General features: G+C 46.8%; 1 protein-coding gene across 2 annotated transcripts in view; it reads right to left on the reverse strand.

Annotated features, from left to right (window-relative positions):
* Positions 1-662: 662 nt before the first annotated feature.
* BACE2 (beta-secretase 2) overlaps positions 663-27,096 on the reverse strand; it is a gene marked incomplete at both ends in the record, with an annotated part of 93,054 nt that continues 66,620 nt past the window's right edge. Inside the window, 3 exons of one of the 2 annotated variants that reach the window (XM_080696196.1) lie at positions 663-916; positions 20,927-21,095; positions 25,256-25,405. In XM_080696196.1, the coding sequence (XP_080552322.1) occupies positions 663-916; positions 20,927-21,095; positions 25,256-25,405 (573 nt within the window). The remainder of the gene's footprint in view (positions 917-20,926; positions 21,096-25,255; positions 25,406-27,096) is intronic. The other variant, XM_080696197.1, reaches the window with a different exon arrangement.

Below are 27,096 nucleotides of genomic sequence, written 5' to 3' on the forward strand. Positions count from 1 at the left end.
AGAGTAGGAGGGTTTGCACCTGCAGAGGGGCAGGTGAAGGGTAAGCAGTAGGGATGGAGATGTCTGTGCACGCTGTGGCTCCATTCGGAGCACGGAGACCCTCGGGGTGGGGTGGGCTGTGGCTCTTTCCCGTGCATTAGAGGGCAGAGCGGTGCCATCACCAGGCTGTCCAAAGCCTTCTTGGCCCCTCTAACCCAGGCTGTAACCTGGCCCCAAATACCTGTAGAAGCCATTCACACATGAAACTTCCCATCAGCTGAGAGGGGTTATAAACAATCTGTATTCATGTTTTCAAGAGGTCAGAAAGAGAAGATAACCTAGCCATCATTTGCTTATTATTATCATCATCATTATTTTTTTTTTTTGTGGCAGTCCCATAAAGCCTGAAGCCCAATCCACTCTGGGTTTAGAACAAGGTGGTATTTGTTTTTATTATTACTACCATTTTTTTTTTTCTTGGAAGTAGGAAAGAAGAATTAATTGGAAGCTTTGAGATCAAGAAAAACGAAGGTACAGTAAAGCTGAAAGGCATCTGGGGCAGAGCCGGGATCCCGGATGAGCAGACGCGGGAGGAAGCCCGGCCCATCCCCACGCCTGCCGCCCCGAGATGGCTTTATTCTCTGGAGAGCTGAGTTGAAGATGGCTGAGCTCAGAGCCGCTCCTCATTTCCAGCGGTGCCTGACCAGCGAGGACTCGTCGTTGACCACCTCGGGATGGCGGGGTGCGTGCCGGCACCGGAAGGGGATCAAAAGCAGGAAGATCAAGACGAGGAGGATGGCCCCGCACACGCTCATGAGCGAGTAGGAGACGATCCACAGAATGGGCTCATTGAAAACCTGGGCGGGGACGCAGTTGCTGGCCATGTCCTCTGTGGAGAAGGGCCCGGAAATTTCAGACACCGCAACACCTGCAATCTCTGTGGAGACAGAAGCGGCAGAGTCCCAGCCGTGAGATGAGACGAGCTGTCCCCGAGCACAGGGCACCGGAAGAGACCCGGGGACAACGGGCCTGCCCACGCGGCGCGCCTGGGCCCCCATGACAGCCCGGCGGGCAGAGGAAGACACCTCGGTGGCAATGTCCTTTTAGGAACCAGGCTCCTGCATCCAGTGTGCAGAGGCTGAGCCTCCTGGTGTAGGGGATGCACCGCGCTGGCCACCTGGCGCTACCTGGGAGCCTGCAGGGCCGCGCAGGTGACCACACCTCAGCTAGTGACCGGTAGCGATGGCTGTATGTGCTGCGGCTTCAGGTAGTGTGTGGTAGAGGATGTGTGAAGTGTCCAAGAGTGACCACGGGCGATGTGGAAATGAGTGGACATGGCCGTGTTCAAGTGAGACCTGACGTTCAAAAAGAAGTGGCAGGCAGGCATGGTGGCTCACACCTGCAATCCCAGCCCTGGAGACGCTGAGGTAGGAGGATTGCAGGTTCGAGGCCAGCCTCAGCAAGGCCCACAGCAACATAGAAGGGGTATGTTTCAAAATAAAAACAGGTTAGCTCGGGGGTAGAATGCCCCTGGGTTCAATCCTCAGTACCAAAAAAGTAAGAGACAGGCTAATGGGGCCCATGGACATCTTATGCTGACCACTGCTGTGGACAGCATGGACAAGAGGAAGAGCTAGTGGGATCTCTTGCCGGACAAGAGGGGAGACAAGTGGGATGTACTGCAGAAAGCTTGGGTTTTCCTTTGCAAAGCCATCCTGAGCCCGCCCTCCACAGTCTGCGCCCCAAGGTCCCTCTCTGAGCGCATCCAACACTCCGCAGGTTCCCGGAGCACCTAGGGCAGACGGGTCCACAGCCCCACCCCGCCCAGGCCTGCGCTGCGCATCACATCTGCAATGTCTGGAGGACCCCAGACCAAAGAGTGCAACACGTGATCATGAGCCGGCTCGTGACAAAGACACCGTCAAATTCATGTTCACAGAAGACTCTTAAGAAGATGAACTGCTGACGTGACTTCTTAGAGCAGGTCTGGGGCTGTGCAGTCGATTTCGTTTACCTGGCTTGGCGTACCTCCCCCTCAGGAGGGAGCCATCCTAAGCCCTACTTGGAAAAAGGGAGGGAAACGGGACTCGTTATCCATCTTTCCTGTACTTAATGACTGCAAAAAATGTCTATTTCAGTCCCAGGAAATAACACTGCCAAGCACTTAATTTTTCTATGGCTACAGCTTCAAGGTCTGAAAAAGTGCTGAACACGATCCTTTTTGATTGGGCAAGGAGGAAGTCAAATTAAGGATGGCATAATGACCTGGAAAGAATAGTCTGAAAATGATGGAAAACAGCCTTGGTTCTCTTGCAAAAAGGGTACGTTTTTGGGTTGGTGTGGTTTCTATGATATCTAAGTGTTTGGGAAAAGAAAACAGTACTCAGAGCAGGCCACCCCAAGGACAGAGGGATGTGGCCCTCATTTAATCCCAGAACCTACTGCTGTCCACAGCAGTGGTCAGCCTAAGATGTCTGTGGGCCCAATCAGCCTGCAACTTTTATATTTTGGGTACTGGGGATTGAACCCAGTAGCATTCTACCTCCGAGCTACACACCAAGCCCTAGTTGGAAACAGGGACCCGTACATTGTTGTGGGCCTTGCTGAGGCTGGCCTTGAACCTGCGATCCTCCTGTCTCAGTGTCTCCAGGACTGGGATTACTGGTGTGAACCACCATGCCTGCCCGCCACTTCTTTTTGAACGTCAGGTCTTGAACACAGCCATGTCCACTCATTTCACATTGTCCGCGGTCACTCTTGGGCCATGGTGGCTGAGCAGCACCTCACACCCTCTGCCACACACTATCTGATGTGTCTAGTGCCTGGCCCTTTATGGAGGAGACTTGACGGCAAGAAGGGGCACATGTTTCACACACATTTCAAATAACTGAAAATGACCCTATGCTTTACCGCGAAGACGACACATACTTATGGTTGGAAACATGGGGAAATAAAAGTCTGCTCATAAATTCAACTGTCAGAAATAATCAATACTCACATTTTAGAGTTTTACTGTGTGTCCATTTTTTAAAAAAACCAAGCTGGACTGTGTCATACTTGCTGTTTGAATGGGGGCACTGTTTGTGTAAAACAACTTTATTAGACTCTATCTGGTAGATATTTGGTTACTGAGGATGGAACCCAAGGGCACTCTACCTCTGAGCTACACCCCAGGTCTTTTTTATTTTTTATTCTGAAATAGGGTTTTGCTAAGTTGTTGAGAGCCCAACTAGTCGCTGAGGCAGGCCTAGAATCTTCCATCATCTTGTCTCAGCCTCCCACGTGTTGATATTATAGTCATGCACCACTACTCCTAACTCTATTTATATTTTTATAATAATGTTTATAATTTTCTTATGGATTTGTAAGAAACCTTTCTATGGTAAAAACACACACACACACACACACACACACACACACACACTTTCTTAGGTTGCAAATGTCTTTGCACACACATTGTTTCTATAAGTTTACTTTATAAAGATTTAGCCAGGAATGTGAAGAAAAGGATTCATGTTTGGTGTAAAGGAGTCAGTGCTCCTCAGTATAGTAAGACATAAAGAAACAGAAAATCACAAACCATTTCTCCTTCCAACAAGACAGAGTAAGAGGGGTCAGATGAGCCCTCCCCTTCATGCAACTAAGACATTGGACCAAACATGTGGAAAAGAGGTGGGCAAGACGTGGGCAAGCCCTTGGACCACCTCAGGACACTGCCCCGAGTCTCCAATGGTGGCCTGGGAGGGGAGCAGGTGAGGCCGGCTGACACCCTGAGGAGGCAGGAGGAGTCCAGGGACACTGTGGCTGCCAGAGCTTGCTGGGCAGTCATGTAAGGAGACAGCTTCACCTGGAGAGACTCCCAGCCCCCGAGGGCCTCCCACGGAGCGTCCAGCCCTCTGGCATCTGCAGACTCAACCCCCAACAGAACCTCCGCCATTTTGGAAGGGACCTGAACATCTTGATTGTGCCGTCTGCTGAGGTCGTGGGACCAATGCCGTGGATCCCCAGGGAGGACCGCACTGGTCAGAGGATGCTGAAAGCCAGGGAGTGAAGCACCTCGGGGGATCTGAAGGAACAGGGCTGACAGGAGGGCACTAAGAATTGCCTTTCCTTCATCAGGGGAAAACCTTATCAGTTTGAACACTACTGTGAATCCAACTAAGGAAGCCAAAAAGCAAGACAAAGGCGGGCGTGGTGGTGCACGCTTGTAATCCCAGCGCTTGGGAGGCTGAGACAGGAGGATCGCACAGGTTCGAAGGCAGCCTCAGCTACTTAGTGAGGCTCTCAGCAATTGAGTGAGACCCTGTTTCCAAAAAAATATAAAAAAATAGGTCTGGGGTATAGCCCAGAAGTAAAAAGCCCCTGGGTTCCACCCCTAGTACCAAAAAACAAAAACAAAAACAAGACAAAAAAGCACAGAATCTGAGTAACTCTACTGCACCCCAAAACAAATCTCAAGAATATTTTTAAGAATGTAAAAAAAAAAATATTCAGCACCCAACAAGGTAAAATTCACAATGTCTGGCATCCAGTAAAAAAAAAAAAAAAAAAAAAAAAACTGGCAAGTATCTGAGACCATTCAGGCTGCTATCACAGGATATCATAGATTGGGTGGCTTCAAAAAGGAGACATTTATTTTTCATAGTTTTGGAGGCCTGGAAGTCCAAGTTCAAGGCCCTGGCAAATTGCATGTCTAATGAGGGATTCCTGGTTCACACAGGGAAGGCCAAGGATGTCTATGGGGTCTCTCTTTCTTTTTATTTTTTCTATTTTGTGGTACTGGGGATGGAACCCAGGGGCATCATTCTACCTCTGAGCTACATCTCCAGCCCCATTTTTTATTCTTTACTTTGAAAGAGGGTCTCCCTGAGTTGCAGAGGGCCTCACTAAGTAGCTGAGGCTGGCTGCGAACCATGATCCTCCTGTCTCAGCCTCCCGAATGCCGGGATGACAAGCGTGCCCACCATGCCCGGTGGGGGTCTCTTTTATGAAAGGACAATAGTCCCATTTCCTAGGGCGCCGTCTCCAAATACCATCATATTGGGGATGAGGTTTCAACATATAGATTTTGGAGGATGCTAAACATCCGGTCCATAGCACCAAGTGTGCAAAGAAGTAGGAAAGTAAAATTTCTAGTTCACAAAAAGCAGCACCAAAGTAAGTTGCATAGTGAAGAAAAGTCAATCGGCTGAAATTTTGCAAGAATGGACACAGATGCCAGGCTCAGCAGACAGGATGTCAGGGCACTCGTGTTCACGGTATCAACTCAGGAGGCTGCAGGAAATGGGAAATGGGAAATGTGCTAGAGACAGAGAAAGATGAAAAGGCCGAAATCAAATTCCCAGGTGCAAAGGGTAAGATGCAAAAAACTCTGGTGATATTAATATCAAAGCAGGAGCCGCAGAAAAAAGATTCATCAATCTAAAGATATCACAATAGAAACAATGCAAAACAGAACACACAATACTGAAAACGCAACGGAGAGAAAAAAACAGAACACACAGAATACTGAAAACGCCAACGGAGAGAACATCGGTTCACTAGGGTAATTGCAAACTGCTCAGTTGTGTCATTAGAAAGCTCACAAGAGAGGAAAAGTGGGAGGCAGAAAGAAATATTTGAAGAAATAATAGCCAAAAAAACCCTTTCCATGCTGGGGTGGGTGGCGCACGCTTGTAATCCCAGCATTTGGGAGACAGAAGGATCGCAGTTCGTTGCCTTCCTCAGCTACTTAGGGAAGTCCTCCCTCTGCAACTCAGTGATACCCTGTTTCAAAATAAAGAATAAAGCCCGGCGTGGTAGTGCACACTTGTAATCCCCGCGCTTGGGAGGCCGAGACAGGAGGATCGCACAGGTTCAAAGCCAGCCTCAGCTACTTAGTGAGGCTCTCAGCAACATGGTGAGACCCTGTTTCCAAATAAAGTATAAAATAGGAACCCAGGTCTGGGAGTGTAGCCCGGAGGTAGAAAAGCCCCTGGGTTTTACTTCCAGTATTACAAAAAATAAAAAATAGGGCTGGGGGTGCAGCTCGGAGGCAGAATGCACCTGGGTTCCATCCTCAGTACAGCAAAAAACCAAAAAGACAAAAAAACAAACAACCCCCCCCAAAAAACAACAAAACAAAAACAAACTTTCCAAATCTGATGGAAACTGTAAACCCATAGATCCAAGAGGCTCAAAGTAACCAAGCGCAAGGAATATGAAAGAGAAGTCCCTGGTGAGTTACTGAAAATCAGTGATAAGTAGAAATTCTGAAAAGCAGAAAGAAAAAAATAATAATACCCATGAGTAAAAAAAAGAATAATCATTACAGAATTAATGTCTGGAACAATGTGAGAGAGAAGACCTTCAAAGTGCTCGGTATAAACACCCATCCTGTCACCTAGAATTCTATACCCAGCAAAACATCTTTCCGACAGTGCAGATGCAATAAAGATGTTTTCAGACATACACAAGCGGAAAGAATTCATCCCAAGCAGATCTGCAACAGGAAAGTCCTTTAAGAACAGGAAAGGGGTGTTGGAAGGGTTCTTGGCTCTATATAAGAGAGTAAAGAGCCCCAGAGATGGTAACCGCAGTCAGCTACAGCACCCTCTTTTTTTTTTTTTTTTTTCGGTACTGGGGATGTGACCCAGGGGCATTCTACTTCCAAGCTACATTCCCCAGTTCTGTTTTTTATTCTCTTTATTGTTTGAAACAGGATCTCACTGAGTTGAGGCTGTCAGCAAACTGTGATCCTCCTGTCTCCACCTCCCAAATGCCGGGATTACAAGCGTGCGCCACCACGCCACCACGCCCAGCTCAGTTTTACTTTTTAAAAATTACCTGGGCAGCCGGCGTGGTGGCGCACACTTGTAATCCCGCGCTTGGGAGGCGGAGACAGGAGGATCGCGCAGGTTCGAAGCCAGCCGCGCGCGCTGGTTTAGGAGACCCTGTTTCCAAATAAAAATGTAAAAAAATAGGTCTGGGAGTGTAGCCCGGAGGTAGAAGGGCTTCCAGGAACCCCAGTACCACAAAAAAAAAAAAAAAAAAAAAAATTACCTGGGCATGTTAGCACATGTAATAACAGAATTTTTGGTTTGAGATAGGAGTATTGCAGGTTTGAGGCCAGCTTCAGTAACTCAGTAAGACCATCAGCAACTTAATAAGATCCTGTTTCAAAATAAAAAGGGGTGGGGGAGAGCTCAGAGGTAGAATGCCCCTGGGTTTAGTCCCCAGTGCCAAATAATGATAATGATGATAATACAAATAATTAACTGTGTGCAGGGGGCACTAGAGATTGAAGCCAGGGTGTTCTACCATTGAGCTATACCCTTTGTCTTTCCAAAATTTTATTTTGAGACAGGGTCTCATTAAGTTGTCCAGGTTGGCCTCAAACACATTGTCTTCCTGTCTTAGCTGCCCTAGTAGCTAGGATTACAGGCATGTGTCACTGTGCCTGGCTCGTTTTTTTTGTTTAATTAAGTTAAATTAAATTATTTTTTTTGGTATGGGAATTAAACTCAGGGGTATTCTGCCTCTGAGCTACACCCACAGCCCTATTTTATTTTTATTTTGGTACAGGGTCTCAGTGAGTTGCAAAGGACCTCACTAGGTAGCCGAGACTGTCTGTGAACCCAGATCCTCCTGTCTCAGCCTCCCGAAAGCTGGGATTACAAGTGTGAGCCACCACGCCAGGCTGACTTTGATATGTCTATGAACGCACATCATGTGCATTAGAGGATGCCCCTCCTCCCCCTCACGTCCACCTTAGTTAGCTCGCCTTATTTCTCATCTACGGTTTCTCCTTTGTCAAGAGTTTCTCCTATCATATCCTCGGTGGCACATAACACACATGTAAGCAAAACTCCCGACAATGACCACACAAAGAAGAGAAGGGGAGCAGGCGGGGTAGGGAGAAGGTAAACATGGGCACTGTGAATCCCAAAGCAGCTACTGCAAGAGTTACAGCTAATATACTAGCCAAGAAGATAAAAAGGAGCAGAAACGAAAACAAACCAGACCAAGCAATCCACAGGCTACAGTAAAAGAACCGGAGAACCAGAGACAAAACAAGTTGGGCGCGCCCACCCTGAAGTCGCCACATCTGAAATGCTGAAAAATCTAAAAATAAACGGAAATAAAGCCTCAAGCCGAGACTTGCAACCCGCCCTCCTGTGCTGGGCAGTCAGAACGCAGGTCCTGCGGTGACTGTGAAATGGCCTTTGGGCTCCGTGCACAGGCTGCATGGAACCTACACACGGACTGCGAGCTCAGACACGAGTCATCGCCTCAAGGTCTCGCATCATGTTACCTGTAGATATTCTAAAATATGAAAACCCCAAATCTGAAATACTCCAGTCCCAGGGATTTGGATAAGGTATACTCAACCTGGAGTAAGAAGCCAGGTTAAACACAATCATATTAATAATCATATTACATACAGATGTCTAAACCAGGTGTTGGAAAACATTCTTCCTAATGGACCAGACAGTTACTGTATCAGGCTTTGATTATCTTCTTTCTGAATTCTGATTTTAGGGATTGAACGCAGAGGTATTCTACTTCTGAGGTATGACCCTAGTCATATTTTATTTATCATTTTGAAAGAGGGTCTTGCTAAATTGCTGAGGCTGGCCTCGAGCCTGCAATCCTTCTCTTTCAGACTCCCAAGGACTGGGACTAAAGGCATGCAGAACTGCACCCACCTGGATGCGTTTTCCACTTACAGCATCTTCAGCTGATGCTGGGACGACTGGGCCATGACCCCATTTCAGCTCACAAGCATCTGCAGTAGCTTTATTTAAAACAGTGATAAAACAACCCACTTCTACCTGGAAACAGCGCCAAAGCTCATCGGCAGGTGTGAGGAGGCGCACAAATTGTGGCCTAGCTACAGAATCAAGCACTGCTCAGTAACAAGAACGTGTGAACTACTGACACCCTGGACGACACAGATGAATCTCAAAATAATCGTGCTGCGCGAAGAAAGCCAGGCAGAAATGAAGATGCTCTGAGGCTCCATTTATGTGAAATTCTAACAAGTAAAGAGTAATCTCTAGTCACAGAAGGCAGACGGGCTGCCGGCAGGGAGGGGGTGGCAGAGCGGGGCCTGGGGGGCAGAGAGCACAACTGCAGGCGCGTGTCCCCACCTAGGATGTCCTGGCGGGGCCCCGGGGCACACGTAAGTAGGAACTTAACAAATCACACCCTTTCAGCATGCACTGTTTATGTAATACTGACTGTACTGCACAAGACAACTTAAAAAATCTAAAGAGTCAGGTGGTCAGAAAATAGATCTCCCTGTGAGCTAGCTCTCCCACTCCCGGGGACACAGCCAAAGAAAGCGAATCAGCTCATCAAAGAGACACAGACAGGCGCGCTGAGCTTTGCTGCTGCTCAGTTCACAGTAGCTAGGATCCGGGCTCAGCCTAGATGCCCGTCCACAGATGATGGACAAAGAAAATGTGGGCTAGAGGCACCATGGAGTATTATTTAGCCATTAAGAAAAAGGAAACCCTGCCATTTGCAGCAAATGGGTAGAGCTGGAGGACATTATGTTAAGTGAAGTAAGCTAGACACAGAAAGACAAGTACCACATGCTCCCTCTCCTATGTGGAGGCTAAAAAAAGTCAGTTTGAAAATAGCACTAGAGATCGGGATGGGTGGGAAAGACAGACTGGGCTCGATCGATGTGTGCGATATGGGTGGACGGAAATGTCACGCCGAATCTCGCTAAGAGGCACAATTAATACATGTTAATAAAAAATTTAAAAAGCGTGTTAGAAAAACAACTCATGGGATAGGATCACATTGGGGTTAAAAAAAGGAATTCCAACCCCAGCCATGCCAGGTCTGGGGGATTGGTTTTGTATTGTTCCGCTGAATACCAGAGTTGATATATATTCGTTTTTGCATATGCTGTGTGTGAGTAATAAATGTACAAAAATCTCCAAGAAATAAAAATTTCTTCAACAAACGTGTTATTGCTTTGGAGTCAGAAGAGGTACGTGTTTTCTGTTAAAGGCTTGAAAGACAGCACCAGTTTCAGGTTGCCAGACACCCGCAGTAGCTGGAACAGCTGTCGCCTCACATTTGCAAATGAACCACACGGCATTTTAAAGGAAAGACGGCTTAACACTGCTTCTGGAGGACAGTTCTCAGAAGCGCCATTCTCTGGGTGGTCTGTACATGGATTACGTAAGGCAGATTTCAATTTTTTTTTTTTTTTGCAGTACTAGGGATGGAACCCAGGGGCAATTCAACCTACGAGCTACACCCCCTGCCCTATTTTTTATTCTTCATTTTGAAACAGGGTCTCACTGAGTTGCAGAGGGCCTCACTAAGTAGCTAGGGCTGTCCACGAACCGCGATCCTCCAGTCTCAGCCTCCCAAATGCTGAGATTACAAGCGTGCGCCACCACGCCCGACGATTTAAATCTTTAATATTAAATTTATGTGCTATATATTATGAATATGACATAGATTTATGTGCTGTATATTATGAATATGACATAGATCTATGTGCTGTATGTTATGTACCATATTATGTACTGTATACTTAGCACTGTATTTTGTGCACTGTATTTTGTACGTATTTGTTATATTTGTGCTTCTGTTGTGCTCATTTTTTATTAAGTACTATATATTAACTACTGCACCTTTTATATTGTCTATTATGAACCATCTTGTACCATAATATACAGTGAGGAGGTAGGGGATGAACTCCGGGGCCAGACTTCTGGCTCCAAGTCCTTCTTCCTAGTGAGGTGGGATGGTGTGATCTTGGCTGAACTGTGACCCGTGTGATCTGAAGGATCTTAACTCCCTCCTTTAACACTCAGTCTCCTTAACTGCTCCATGGGAGTAATAATAGCTCTTAAAGGTCATGGTTTTAAGGGGAGAATAGCCAAGAGGACAGATGTCCAGCACCTAGCACGGTGTGTGTGGCAAGGTCAAAGCTTTGTAACTGAGTTGTTGCTGTTCTTCCTCCTCCTCCTCCTCTCCTTCCTCTACTTTTCCTTCTCCTTTCCCTGCTCCTTCTCTTTCTCCTTCTTCCTCTTTTGGATTGAACCCAGGGGCACTGTACCTCCGAGCTACACCCCCAGTCTTACTTATTTTTTATTTTGAAACAAGGTCTAAGTTGCTGAGGTCCTTGCTAGGTTGTTTAGGCTGGCCTGAAACCGATGATCTTCTTGTCTCAGTCTCCCAGGTACTGGGAGGAATTAATACTTGAGATTATAGCCATGTACCACCTTGCCCATCTTATATTCCTTTTAATGTGTTGGGTTAACATTTAATTGTGTTTTCTCTGTGTTGTCTCCCAAAAGGCCAGGGCCTGGTTCATCATGAGTGCCTGGGAGAGACATATTTTCCAATGCCTGTAATAATCTTTTCCCCTATAACATACAGAAGAAAGTGAATTGCTTCACCAGGCTGATAATTTGGGACTGAGATGCCTTCTGCACAGGCTGGTTCACTTGGAAGAACACCCTGGAGTCACAGTGAGTCTGGGGCCAGGGCTAGTCTTCTCTGTGACTGTGGAAACCACCGAACATCTAGGGGGTTCAGTACTCTCTTCTGTAGAATGAAGAACCAGGCCTGATCCTTGTCTTTGGGGGAGCCTGGCTTTGGTATCTTTGACCATATTCTCAGTGGATTAGTGGAGGCCTCTCTCTAAAACTCTGTTCTTAACAGCTAACATCCCTATTTTTAAGCACACGTCTCTACCAGATGATCCACTTTCAACCTACAGTGAGAAAAACTCGCAGTGAGCTCACTTTTCCAGTCCACGAGTGTTTCAAGTTGTACAAGCTGAAATCGATACAGCTCTTGGGTGCCAAAAGTCTCAGTCTATAAAAAGAGATGGCTGGTATTTCAGAAGCGTTGGAGACACTGAGACAACGGCGTTGTCTACTTGGCACCATTACTCTCCTAGCTCCAGCACCCTAGCTAAGGCCACGCTGAGGGAACGGAAGTGCTATGGGCCCAGTCTCTGCTCCAGGAGCATGCTGAGGTCCCCGGCAGCCAGCTCCCACACACCTTGCACAGCCTCCGCCTCCTCTGGCTGGCTCTGCTTGAGACTGGCATAGCGACTCTCAGGTACAGAGATGCAGGGGCAGCGAAAGAGAAGAACCTGGGAACTGTTCCCAAAGACCCACCACTCCAGAACTACCACCGTTCTGATCACCCCAGCTAATGAGGGTGAGGAAGTTGACCGTTTGTTTTGGAAAAGATCCCCAGAGGATTCTAATCAAGGAGTGGCCACTGCTACCCTGACCCCAACCCTGATAAAAATCCCAGCCCTATAAACTGAGAGTCATCTGACAAGCATAATACAATTTAAATCCAAAATAAGAAAGAGACCCTGGAAGAGAAGGGAAGCGCTCCAAAACTGTGACTCCATCAATTTAGTCAGTGCTATAGTTGAACTTATATATATATGTTGGTGGTACTGGAGATGGAACCCAGGGACATTCTGCCTTTGAGCTACAACCCCAGCCCTATTTTTTCTTTTTTCTTTTGAAATAGGGTCTCACTGAGTTGCAAAGGGCCTCACTAAGTAACTGAGGCTGTCCTTGTACTGTGATCCTCCTGTCTCAGCCTCCCAAATTCTGGGATTACAAGCGTGCGCCACCACGCCTGGCTTGGAACGCCTACTATTAAAACACACAGCCTGAAGGATAAAATGTAACTTCCAATTTTATAATTAATTATATCATTTTGGTGTTACAGATCGATCCAGGGTATTATGGATGTTAATGCATTCTCTACCACTGAGTATACCCCCAGAAATTTTCTAAAAGGACACAAGACCTGGCTATGTTACCTAGGCTGGCCCCCAAACTCCTGGTCCCAAGGGATCCTCCTGCCACAGTCTCCCTAGTACTTGGAACTAGAGGTGCAGGCTGCCATGCCTGATTCAACCCCAGTTTTTAATATGTAGCTGTCTTGGTCAACATTTTCACTGTTGTAATCCAAAACGACTGACCACACAACTTAGAGGAAGGAATATTATTTGCTCACAGTTTGGGAGATTTAGAGGTTTAGCCGGTGTTAGGTTGGTCTATGGTGCTGGGAAACAGAGAAAGTAGGAGAACAAAGGCTCTGGGTTCACGTCATGGGAGGTGGAAGCCATGGTCAAGAGCAGGAAGGGGGAGAAGGCCTTAAGTAATCCCAAGGCCATTTTGAAACAGGTCAAAGCCAGCATTACACCAGCACTGAGATTGACAGCTGGCAGGAAAATGTAGTCATGGGTCCTGGGTCCTTTTCAATCACAGCCTATGGGCTCACCTCTATTTTGGCTGCCCCTGGCCCTGGCTCTCATGCCTACCACCTCCAAATGGCCACCACTTCTTCCTTTCTCTTATCTATCTTACTTTCTTCCACAACATCATCTCTCTGGAGTCCAGAGAGATGATGCCTTTGAGCTACAACCCTAGCCCTATTTTTTCTTTTTTCTTTTGAAACCGGGTCTCACTGAGTTGCAAAGGGCCTCACTAAGTAACTGAGGTTGTCCTCGAACTGTGATCCTCCTGTCCCAGCCTCCCAAATTCTGGGATTACAAGCGTGCGCCACCACGCCTGGCTTGGAACGCCTACTATTAAAACACACAGCCTGAAGGATAAAATGTAACTTCCAATTTTAATTAATTAATTATATCATTTTGGTGTTACAGATTGATCCAGGATGTTATGGATGTTATGTAGTCTCTGAATACATTTTCTAAAAGGACACAAGACAGATTTACACATACAGTTTTAGACAAATTTGAAAGTCTACGAAGTCTCTGATTCGCTTTCTACTCTCCAGATTTGGTATGCAATTTGCTGAAGATGGGCATACATATCTATAATGCAGTTTAGATACTTTGCTGTTCTGAGATTTCCCCAACCAGTTTAATCAGCCCACCATTTTTAAATCTAGCCTCACACAAGGTTTCAGGTGGTGGAAAAAATGCCCATAAGTTTTTGTTTTTTTTTTTTCCCCCAGAATGTAACATGTGTAGCCTCTACATTTTTCTAATGGCACCCTCTTTGCTCTCTGAACTCTCTTGAGCAGAGTCTCTACCATCCACCTTTCTAGCCACATTCTGGCCCTTTCAACTTATTCTCACAAACCAGTTTCAAAGACTCATAAAACATGTGATCAGGATTAAATACAGCAGTGACCCTAGTCCTCTGGTTCTATTTTCTGTTTTGGTCAACTTTCTACTGCTATAATCCAAAGTAACTGACTATACAACTTAGAGGAAGGAATATTTATTTGCTCACAATTTTGGAGATTTAGAATTTTTGTCCATGTTAGGTCAGGAGCACAAGCTCTGCTCTCATTTCTATTCAAGACTGTCTTGGAAGTTATCACAAAATAAATATGAATAAAAGAGAAAAAGATTTAGAAATGATTACAATGTACTATTTTAGATTATGTGAGCATTTAAATGGAAAATCCAGGTGACTCTAAAAACCATTTTAAAAAGAACTCAGCAATTTGGCTAGATAGAATAATAATATATAAAAAGTTTTCTTACTTATAAACCAAACAATTCACTAGAAAATGCAATTTAAAATGGTCTCATGTACAGTAACTGTAAGAACTAAGAGGCACCTAGTTACAGGTCTGTATGTATGGTGTTTTTGGAGAAAATTACAAAGCATTTATCACAAAACATAAAAGAAGTAAACAAATGAATAAATTTAGTTTTTTTCCTAAGGAAAAGACTCCAGACAGTCAGTGAAGCTATAAATTAAATGCTAATATAAATAAAATCCCAGTATGGTATTTTTTCTGGGACTGTGACAAGATGAATAAGAGGGCAAAAGTAGCCAGGACAGTTTTAAAGAAGAACAGGTGATGTGCCAAGCCCTTTCCAGATGGTGTCTTATAACTACAGAAATGAAAACCATATGCCTCCGCAGAGGGGTCCAGAGCCACACCTCTGAGGCTATATAATTGTGGGTATAGTGGGTCAGAATAGGATGCTCAGAATTAGCTCAAGTAGTGAGCCTTGGTGCCTGACAATGATGCTACTAAAATGTGCTGGGTACCTTGCAAATAGTACTTAACTTTAGCTAACACTCCAGATTTAAGCTCAAGTTTACAGGAAATGGACAAATGACACCTTAGGAAATACTTTAATAAAGCTAAATACCATAAATTTTATAACACACACAATAGAGAGAGAGAGAGAGAGAGAGAGAGAGAGACAGACAGACAGACAGACAGACAGACAGACGATGACGACAAAGATGATGATGACAATGTAGGAAGAAAGAAAGAAAAAGAACGAAAGAAATAAAGAAAGAAATAAACAGAGAAATAAACAGAGAAAGATGGTTTTCAAAAGAAGAAAACAAGCCAGGCATGGTGGTGCACGCTTGTAATCCCTGCGCTTGGAAGGCTGAGACAGGAGGATTGCACGGGTTCAAAGCCAGCCTCAGCTACTTAGTGAGACTTTCAACAACTTAGTGAGACCCTGTTTTCAAATAAAATATATAAAATAGGTCTGGGAGTATAGTCCGGAGGTAGAAAGCCTCTGGGTTCCACCCCCAGTACCACCAAAACAAACAAACAAACAAACAAACAAAAAAACAGACAGACGGACAGACAAACATCTAAGGAAAGGACATTGGACAATTTAGAAAATCTCAATATGGTCTAAGTATTACACACCTATACACACATATAGGAAATGAACAAATGATACCATTAGGAAATACTGAAATGAAACTGAATACCATAATCCATACATTTTATAATAAACAAACACACAGAACAGAAAAAATGTGATAATGCTATTGTGGTTAGGCAGAAAACTATCCTTATTTGTAAGACACACGAGAAGATATTTAGGAGTAAAATGTCATGATAATCTACAACCTATTTGCAAATAGTTCAGCAAAGTCTCCACACACACACACATATACACACAGACTAGCATGGCAAAATGTCAGACATAACTGTGTCAGCTTTTGCTTGTTGTGTTCCAAATACCTGACAAGAAGAAGCCAGAGGAGGAAAGTTTTATTTTGGCTCACAGTTTCAGAAAATGCAGCCCATGATCAGCTGGCTCCACCGCTCTGAGCCTGAGGTGAGGTAGAACCTCATGGCAGAAAGGTGTGGCAGGGGCGAGCTGCTCAGCTCGTGGCAGCCGGAAGTGCGGAGTGGGTGGGGCAGGGAGTGGAGAGGTCACATCCCGTCGACCACTTCCTCTAACCGTGCCCCACTTGCCTAGTCACCACTACAGTCCACTCAAATGATCCATCCATCACATGGATGGTCCACTGATGAGGCTACAGCCCTCATGATCCAGCCGTCTTCCAAAAAGTGCCACTTCTGGGCATTGCTGCACCGCCTACGCCACATGGTTTTGGGGGAAACGTTCCAGATCCAAGCTAAAACAATTATTAATAGATAGCTAGTGTGCAGGACATCACTGTATTAGTTCTAGTCTTGTTTATATGAGAACAACTTTTATTTTTTATTTTTTATTTTTTTTATTTTTTGGTGGTACTGGGGTACCTGGAAGCCCTTCTACCTCCAGGCTACACGCCCAGACCTATTTTTACATTTTTATTTGGAAACAGGGTCTCCTAAGCCAGTGCGCGTGGCTGGCTTCGAACCTGCGCGATCCTCCTGTCTCTGCCTCCCAAGCGCGGGGATTACAAGCGTGCGCTACCACGCCCGGCGAGAACAACTTTTATAATAAAAAATTAGAACAGTAAGAGAGAAAAACATATATTCAATAAATGATGCTGGAAAAATTGAAGGTCCACACATAAAAAATATGCTTACTTCATATTTTAGAAGAATAAGAATGAAGCATACAGTATTTTTAGGGAAAAAGTCTCCACTTTCTTAGATTCAGGAAGAATTTTAAAATAAGGCACAGAGTACAAGCCAGAGGATAAGAAATTTTTTCTTAATAGGAATAGAAAAATGTACAAAAGGTAGTAATAGAAAAATAATTTACCCTCATAGAAACAGCATAGACATCTCATAAACATACTCAGACTTATATAATCTCAAAGGAAATAAACTGAAATGGGACACTGTTTTACATAGATCGATCAGTAAAACAAAATGAGTCAAATGTGGTAGTACTTTGAGGAGATTGAAATTCTTATACTGCATAATTTCGGCATACCAGCTACTTTGACTATGAATTTGAGAGGAGCCAGAAACTCTGAGGACTGGCACACTAAATTAGTTAGAAATTCCATTTCTAGAAGGTCTTACTTGTGTTCACGGTGGTACTGTTTATAATTGCAAATATTAGAAACAACCCAAAATGAGCCCACGTGAGATTAGGTATTTAATAATAATCTGAGATAATAATAATCTGAGATCATTTGTATTCTGTGAAAGAATACAGCAGTTAAAAAAATGACCTAGTGCTCCTATCAACATGAAAAATCTAGAAAATGTAATGCTGACCAATAAACTCTAGTTGATAAAGAATATGTGCAATACCACAGCATTCACATAAATTTAAAATAAAAAAACAACTGCAAACCAACCAACCAAGAGACCAGTGTTTGTTATGAGTATGTGGTAGGCCGTTTTTAAGATGGCTTCTAATCATCTCCGCTTCCTGGGACTGAGCCTGTGTAGTTCCTCCCACATTACTAGGGCACGCCGTGTGGCCAACAGCATAGTCCAGGGAGGATGGCACGCCACGCTCGGGTTAGGTTATATAAAGGCTGGTTCCTATTTCAGGTATTCAAGTTGTGGTGGTGTCTGTATTGCAGGGAACGGCAGCTCCTGCTAACAACTATTCGATTGGGCTTAGAGGCAGCATCTGCAGCTCATGACAGCAGACCCTGAGCCAGAACTAGCACACTCAACCTCACCCCCCTCCCTGACCCGCAGAAACTACACAGGAAGGTTACTAAAGAGCTGCTCTGTGCAGGAGAAAGTTGTTACACAGCGATAGATAACGAATGCAAAGCACTTATAAGTACACTAGTAAAATCACGGAGGTAGAGTAATTATGAGAATGATATCAATTTTGGGATAAAGGGTAACTCTGGGGAAGGTGGGAGGACGGGGCATTAGCTACACTTGTTTTTATCTCTCTGACAATATTTTTGTAGAACATATGACAAAATTTCCACATTTGTTAAATCTGGACAGTCCAGAAGTGTGCCTGAGATGTGTACAATCAGCCCTCCAAACCCACAGCTTCTCTACCTGCGGATTCAACCAACTCAGACTGAAAATATTTGAAAAGTCTGAGTCTGTACTGGACACGTATAGACTTTTTCCCTCATTATTATTATGTAAGTAATACAGGTAACAACCCCTTACGTAGCACTTACCTTGTATTGTGTATTATAAGGCACTTAGAGACCATTTAAAATATATGGGAGGACTGTGTAGGTTATATGCAAACACCACACACTTCCATCCAAGGGGTTTGAACTTCTAAGGGGCAGATTTGGTGCCTACAAGGGGTGCTGGAAGTAATTCCCATGCCTACCCAGGGACGACTATGCCATTTCCTCTTTCTTTCTTTCTCTTTCTTTCTTTCTTTCTTTCTTTCTTTCTTTCTTTCTTTCTTTCGCAGGTCTGGGGATGAAACTCAGGGGCATTCTTCCTCCGATCTATACCCCCTGCCCTATTTCTTATTCTTTATTTTGAAACAGGGTCTCACTGAGTTCGGAAGAGCCTCATTAAGTAGGTGAGGCTGTCCACAGACTGCGATTTTCCTGTCTTAGCCTCCCAAATGCTGGGATTACAAGTGTGCCACCACACTTGGACTATGCCATTTTGTATCATTTAAAGTATTTACTTGTTACTTAAAGTCGCTTGTAATAAAAAATAAAAAAATAAAGAATTTGTAAAGGAAAGACAGGGTATCTGTTCCATTTGTTACGGTGCTATAGAGCACCGGCTGCTCCTTGGATTGCGGCCCTGGGGAACGTAATTACTTTAATGGCTAAATAATTTGCAGTGAAGAGGAGACACAGATCAGGGTATATTCCCACAGCTGGTAAAATCAAATGTTTAAGCACCCAAACCTTAAATTCACTTATAAAATAGCAACAACACCAAAAATCTCATAGGTAAGAGTGTCTAATGAAGAATTCAGGATAACGTGCAGAAAATGAGGCTGGTCCCCAGACATTTGATACTAACGCTTTCCAAGAGCAGTTCACTTAGAAACACACGTCACTGCAGTACTGAGTGGACCCGATGGCGGTTGGTGCCTTAGACCCCGGACCTGAATGGTCAGGAAAGAGGACAGAAGTTTTGGGGCAAATTGGTTTAGTTCTTAATAGTCTCTAGGTAAAAAGCAAATTATGCCCAGTGGGAAAATACACTTACCACCACAGAGACAGGTCTCCCTCGCACACTAAGAGGCTGGAAGTTAATGTGCGCGTAGAAAATATCTAATGTGAGTTCACTGGCAACAAAGGTGGAAGTCGTGCCGAGTCTTAAGGATTCCACGTCTTTGCACTCACACACAGTTAAGTGAACCCACACTGGTATTTTAAAAGATGGAAATATAGCCACATCTTATATATGTACCCGAGGTTGGGCAGTTTCATTTATTTAAATTTTAATACTAGGAATTAAACTCAGGGCATTCTGCCACTAAGCCACACGCCAGCCCTTTATTTACTTTTCTTTCAAAACAGGGTCCTGCTAAGTTTCTGAGTGTCTTGCTGAATTGCCGAGGTTGGCCTCAAACCTTTAGTTCTCCTGTCTTAGCCTCCCAAGTACTGGGATGACAAGCGTGCACCAGCAAGACTGGCTCGTTTTATTTATGTACGGTGCGAACTGCCTGTTGGTTCAGATGTGATTCTTTCTTAAATATTGCTCTTCCACTCTCTGAGTTGTTACTGCCTTTTCCGAAACCCTAGTAAGCTGGCACTTGGAACATGAAGCGCCACTCACCTGCTCTGTTTCCCAGGATTCCTGTTTTAAGGCCAGGATTTCGGCATTACAAAATATTTAGGCTCACCCTCTCCCCTGAATAAGTCAGCAGTGGTCTGTGGCATCTATTTTAGTGGCTCCCCATATCTTCCCATGGGTTTAGAAAAGAGTGAAGGCCGGCCCAGCAGCCCCGTTGTCCCTCAGCTCACCCGGTTTTAAACTGCCTTCCCTTCAACACGAGATCCTGCCCTTCACTCCAAGCCCCCGGAGTCTTTTCCTGTCCACCTCCTCGTCACCAGTTTTTGTCGACCACACACCCGTTTCAGTTCTCTCTCTCCTCAGCATCTCACCAGCTGTACGATTTCATTCTGTTCCTGACTTCAAGCCCACTGTACCAAAAATGTTTCAGGCCTTTGAGACCCTGTCTTGAAATGCTCTAGCTGTCCTGGCCGCCTTCCTGATGCAGCTCCCCAGCCCCCAACTCCTTTCCAGCAACTCAGGTTTCATGCCCAACTCTTCGACTTGCCCCTCCTGGCCAGCCTGGACCGCTAGACCAGAGTATCCAACCTTCACAGGAATCCAGGGGGCTGTCTGAGTGCCTGTCTTGAGCCAACGCTCAGTCTGAAGACACCTGCAGGCTGGGCTTAGAGAGGGTGAGGGTCAAGCTAGACCTCGCAGAGTAACACTGGTCTGTCCTCCCACATTACCCCTTCTGACAAGGTCTACAGGAAAAATGGCCTCCTTCATCTTGTTATTGTAGGATTTTGAGAAATAACAATGATAGACATTTATTTCTTATTTCATATTGAGGACCACATTGAAGGAAAAATATACATAGCTCATACATGAATTTTCTTATTTACTTTGCTTTAACTCTCAGAAAGGTGGAATTCAGGAGCTGAAGGTGTGGCTCAGTGGTAGAGCGCATGCTTAGCCTAGCCTAAGGGATTCTCTCATGGACTCCTCTGGAGATCCATTCTGTTGATCAGATGTGATCCCCGATGATCGGCATGAGCAAAACAATTCAACAGTAATTGGCGTGGCCTCACAGTCTCGCGCCCCTCCCCTCAAAGCGAGGAACACTTACCTGCACAGGGACTCGCGGCAAAGCCCACCCTCTTCCGAGCTCGGTCAAAGACCACATAGAAGCCCTCCATCACTGTAGCACCAATCACCAGTGCATTCGTGGAAGGGGAGATGCCGAATCGGTAGCACTCGTAATTCAAGCCAGCCCCCACCATGGGCTGAAGATAGAGCTGTTGGTTGAAGAGGAGAGAGCACGAATCAGGCGACATTATAAACATCAGGGGGTTCCAGCATGCTTGGAGCCCCCTAAGGTGCAAAGGGTGCTTTAGAGACAGAAAGATGACCCCCTGCACCAGATGAGAAGATATCAAAAGTGTAGCGGTAAACTCTATCCAAAGGGAGGGAAATATGAGCAGACAGACATGCCACCTGTAACTCACACAGGCACAGGTGTACCACAGGTGTCTGTCGGTCTGTCTGCACATGATGAAGGAGACGCCCAAGAGAGCTGAGCCTCTCCACGCTTCCTGTGTGCAGAGAAGAGCTATCTCTAGGCAGGGTGTGGTCATCTGCAGAGCCACCAAAGGCTGGATATAAAGCAGCTACTATTCCAGGGAATTGTCTCTGCAATCAAAACCTTCTCACTGTTGGGCTATGTATCTGCACACTCTGCTTCAAGGTAAGATCCAGTCACCTCTTCAGGACGTACCTGGTACCTGGGTACAGAGCATGACCTCAAGAACCGTGTGCTGGAAAGAATGGATGACGCTAAGCCGGACCGGTGTTAATGGACAAGCATCTCATGAGCATCAGCTTAAATTAAACAAAGGTGGAGCTGGGCGTGGTGGTGCACGCTTGTTATCCCAGCATTTGGGAGGCTGAGACAGGAGGATCGTGGTTCGCAGACAGCCTCAGCTACTTAGTGAGGCCCTTTGCTACTCAGTGAGACCCGGCTTCAAAATAAAGACTAAAAAATAGGGCTTGGGGTGTAGCTCGGAGGTAGAATGCCCCTGGGTTCCATCCCCAGTACCTCAAAAAGAGAAAGAAAGAAAGAAAGAAAGAAAGGGGCAGAGGATATGCTGAGCAGCCACCAAAGCTCTGTCATTTTAGGTTTTGTAAGTAGGAATGGACCCCCCCCCTCATATGTCTAATGGATCCCATAAAAAAAAATCACTTTTCAAATACAATGAGGCCGATACTGATGCAAATAATCAGTACCAAATGCTGTGCCAACTGAATTTGTGTCTTTAATTTGGTTCTTCCTGTGTGTGTCCCAGCGGGTTTTCGGCAAGAATTCCAGACCACACGTTCTGAAACACGTTGGGTAGTGTCGGTCTTGCTGGATCTCAGAGGGAACTGTTAGCCTTACACCAAAATAGCATAACTAGACAGACCAGCAGTATTTAGACTAAAAGTAAGTATGTTTTTATGGTTCTGTGAAAAAAAATTAATCAGAAGTCCCCTGAAGGCGGGGGCCCGGGCTACTTTTATATCAGACAAATAGCTTTAACTCACATGTTTTTGGAAAAGAGTATTAGACGTAATTTGAGCTCCTTGCCTTTGGCCAGATTCTTCAGCACTAGCAATAATTTTCTCATCTCTTACTGCCAATGCCTGAAAGATCCCAGAGAGGGGCCCCATCCTAAAGCCTCGGTGCCGAAGAGCCTGGGTGACTGCTCTCAGGGTCGGGGAGGCGCTGGCTGGCTGCGCGGAGCCCGGCTGCTCAGAGATGGCTCCCTACGCCATCTTGATCAGCATAACGGCAAAGGCAGCCCACAGCACCTCACTGCCCAACTGGTTGTCCCTGTCGTTTCCCAGCAAGGCAATGGGACACAGGCAGGCGGGTGGTGTGAGTAAGAAGCCAGGACACAAGGGAGGAGATGGAGTTACAAAAATGAGGACTGTGACCCCATCAAAGTCAGCTGGACCTCGCCCATCTCCCAAGCAAGAGCCTTAATGATCTTACGCAGAATCGGCGATGGAACTAAGGGTGTCCAACCTCCTGCACTGCACCTGTGCTGCCCCGTGCTCAGGCCAAACAGCAGCTGACGATCCCTTAGGATGCTCAGCTCGATGGCACCGCTTGCCCTGGACAGAGAGCCTCCCCGGAGTGTGCGGCCCGCGTCCGCTGGCCCCTGGGATCTGCCAATCAGCCCGCATGCTATTCATTTGCCAGGACGCCTGCACTTTGTCCTCAAGCTGGGTCAGACATTGGTTACAAATGTCTGAAATAATGCTCACATTTTTTGCTGTCCGAATGACCCAAATGCAATCATAAAGAACACATTGTTTGGAAGATGTCAAAAATACATCATTCTAACACCACATTCTGGACAGTGCCACTCCTCCAAGGATACTGCCTCCTGGAAATGGCTTCGGCAAGGGCTATTACTTCTTCCTAGTGAAGGAGACGGACACGGGGCTAGGTGATTTGCTCAGCCATATGGTGGGAGTCCTGGCAGTGCTGAGAATATAACCTAGGCCTCTCCCGCCCAGTCGGTCTGTCCTTCTTGAGCTGTATTTCTCTGGAAACTTTTAACCCTCTCTAGGATCTCAATGTTTCTGCAACACACAACCCGCACAGAAAGCTGGTCATGGGAACAGAGTGGCATTGCTTCTTGATTTCTTCTCCTAATCCTGTATCACCAATCCAGCAAGGTTCGACACAGACGCGGATGTGTCTCCTCAGGCATGTAACTACATACGTATATACGTATGTGTGTATATATTTTTGGTCCTGGGGATTGAACCCAAGGGCATTTTACCTACAAGCCATCTATCTATCTATCTATCTATCTATCTATCTATCTATCTATCTATCTATCTATCTATCTATCATCTATTTTGTGGTACTGGGGATAGAACCCAGGGGCCTTCTACCTCTGGGCTACACTCCCAGACCTATTATATATATATTTACTTTGGAAGCAGGGTATCACTAAGGTGCTGAGAGCCTCACTAAGTAGCTGAGGCTGGCTTCGAACCCATGCAATCCTCCTGTCTCAGCCTCCCAAGTACTGGGATTATAAGCATGTGCCAGCATGCCTGGTTTAATTTTTTATTTTGAAACAGAGTCTCGCTAGGTTTCTGAGTGTCACACTGAGTTGCCAAGGCTGTCCTCAAACTTGTCATCTTCCTGCCTCAGCCTCCCAAGCACTGGGATTACAGGTGTGTATTACCACCCCTGGCTTTAGCAAGTGTTTAATCTGCACCTACCCTCCACCGCCTGCTAACGTCAGGGAAAAGGGGACAGTTTCTAAAACTCGTGGTGCAACTGTTCCTCTTAGAGGAATTAATAATTAATTGAAGATAAAATATAAGATGATTTTTTTAGGAAAAAAAAGTCAAATTAAAAAAAAAAGATTCAGCATAAAACATCACCCTAAAGACATGATTCCACAGCGGATGAGTGGACTGGGAAATATGTATTATGGTTTTGAAGGGCAAGCTCACAATTGGGTTGTTCTGCTCAGCAAGGTCCCAACAAAAGTGGAGCTTGTTTGAGCGGGTGGGAGGAATCTGGACACACAGGGGAGGAGGGAAGAGAAGGCATTCCAGGCGGGCCGTGGAAGCAGAGCTAGGAACGGACAGCAGAGGCAGACCATGCAGAGGCCAGGGTGCGGTGGGAAGTGGGCTGCAGAGGGGGAAGGCAGGTGGGAGGAGCCACCAGGACTGTGCCCTGGGGAGATTAACCTGAAAATCCTCTGCAGTGGGTGGGGGCGTGGGATGGGTGGGTGGCCGGGAGAGGGCTCAAAAGACAGGGCGTGGTCTGTCAAGATGTGAGCCCTTCAGGACCAGGGAGGAAGAAAAACGATGCCACCATTTCTGACAATCCAGGTCTACTCTTCACTGATCCGTGCACTGGAGAACAGTCTATAACGGCGTGGTGGCGTGCCCCTGCGCCATGCCCTCTGCGACGTGGCTCTGGAGCTCCCCCTTCTCAGAGGGAGTCTATACCCCCAGCTGCAGCCCCAGGCTAGCCAGGGGCTCCTTTGGACAGCATTGTGGAAGAGATGGTGGCTGGTTCTGGGATGAGATTTCTAGGGCAGGGCTTCTCTCTCTTAGGACCACTGCACGCAGAGAGACTTGCAGGGCCACCACACTGCTGACCTGGCCCCCTGAAATGGGAGAGAGGGGCCATCTGGAGCACCCCAGGCTGAAGCCAAGGTCAGTTTGGCCTCCCTGCTGACCAGAGACACGTGAGCCAGCCTGGCCACAACCAGCAGACTCGTGCAGGCTCACCAGCAGTCACCGGTGGGGTTGTTACCATGGCAACAGAGTCTCGAACCAGTGTGATGCCCAGTGTGTGAGTTACGTGTGGCCTCCCTTGATCTTTGCTTGCTATGTGTTATATAAATAATAATAATGATGATAAAGAGAGAGTTCATACCTGAGGCAGGATGGTTATCCGGAATGACCGGCTGGAGTTCTCGTCTCTCAGGTAGATGGAGATTTTGGGGAAGTAAGACCACGGCGTTTCGGAATTCGTCCAGCACGCCAGCTGGGCCCCTGTCCAGAAACCATCAGAGAATTCTGGAATCTAGAAAAACAAGAAGATCCCGTGAGAAACACGAGCCAGCTGGCACGTTGACAGGGAATAGCGCCCGGCTCTCCTGGCCCCCGGCCAGATGCCCACAGGGGTATGCAACGCTTCATGAGGACGGGGCGGTGGGGACATCCATTCCCGGGAAGGGCGATGGTAAGGAAGACATAACAGTTATGAAAGCCGCTGAGCCGCAGAGCGCCTTTGAGGCCGCTCTGTAGCTCTAGTTACTTCTAAATCCAAACACCGCGCCGGCGCGCTGACAGAGCCCTTCATAGGGGAGGCGGCCAAAGCCCAGAGAGTGACGCAACCTGGCCCAGGTCACACAGCCCCGGCCCTTTAGAAGACAGAATTCCTAAACCCCTTAGGGCGTCCCCTGTGCTCTGGATTCGTGACCTCAGCAGGCTGGCTCCAATACTGAGCCTACACTGGGCTCTTCTGGAAGCTCTTGTTTTTTCAGATACCGCTCAGAGGCCACCATGGCTCTGACACTAGGGGACATAGGACTCCTTTTTTTTTTTTTTTTTTTTGCAGACCTGGGCATGGAACCCAGGGACATCCTACCTCCGAGTGACACATTCAGCTCTATTTTTTATTCTTTATTTTGAAACAGGGTCTCACTGAGTTGCGGAGGGCCTCACTAAGTAGCAGGGGCTGTCCTTGGACCGCGATCCTCCTGCCTCAGCCTCCCGAATGCTGGGATTACAAGCGTGCCCACCACGCCCGGCTATAGGCCACCTCTCTTGCAGGGCTTTTTCTTGGGGCGAGGACCTTCTGCCATACTGGGCCCTGAGTCCTCTCAAGACAGGGGCCTTTTGCTTGTACTTAGAGTGCCGACACCTGTACCCACAGGAGACTCTGGAAATGGGTGAGAAAATGTGTCAGCCAGCGATGCCACAAGATGGCGGCCACCACCACAAGGCACCGGGGCCTCCACCACTTCCACCCACTTTCCCGGAGGCTGCCCACACCTGTGCCACCTCGCTCATCCCTGAGCAGTGCTCTGCCCCTGTTGACGCCTGGTGTGGGCGAGCAAGAGGCACCTCTGGCAACTTATCCTGAGAGGCGGCCCATGGGTGGGACAGGCCAGAGAGGCGAGGTCAGTGCAGGACAGTTATGTGGGAAAACAGAGCTCAGTGGGATGCCCGGTGGGCGGGCCCAGCCCTGGCAGGTGTGGAGGGGAGGAGCTACAGCCCTGAGATGTGGGGCTGGCCCCAGGGCAGGAAGCCAGCGAGGGAGGTGGGAGGGGAGGAAGGAGGGGATGAGCCCACACTGCACTTATCCATTTATGGGGTGGGGGGGGTGGGGGGGGTGGGGCCTGAGCTCCACAGCGCCTTGCTGTGGCGGGGGTGTCCGAGGGGACCTGTGTGTACACTCCGAGTCCTGGGCTCCGGGGCCTGGCCTAGACATAAACCTAGAGGCTCTGGCAGCACCTTGCATGGTATCCAGCAGGGAGAAGACAGGGGTGGAGGACCCAGTCCTGACCAGGCAGGGGCTACTGCAGTGTGAGGAAGAGAGGGGGACAAGGGCGGAATGCTGCAGAAGGGGAGCTGAAAAGAGCCTGGTGCCGCCGGATGCCGGGGAACTCCCACACACGGAACACTGGGGGTGCTGCGTGCAACCCTGCTCACTATGGGTGCTCCGGGCGGCCCTGTGCTCCCTCTGGGGCTCACAGCTGGGGAGAGAGG

The sequence above is a fragment of the Muscardinus avellanarius genome, assembly GCF_963383645.1.
Source record: "Muscardinus avellanarius genome assembly, chromosome: 5".
In the NCBI taxonomy this organism is placed as follows: Eukaryota; Metazoa; Chordata; class Mammalia; order Rodentia; family Gliridae; genus Muscardinus; species Muscardinus avellanarius.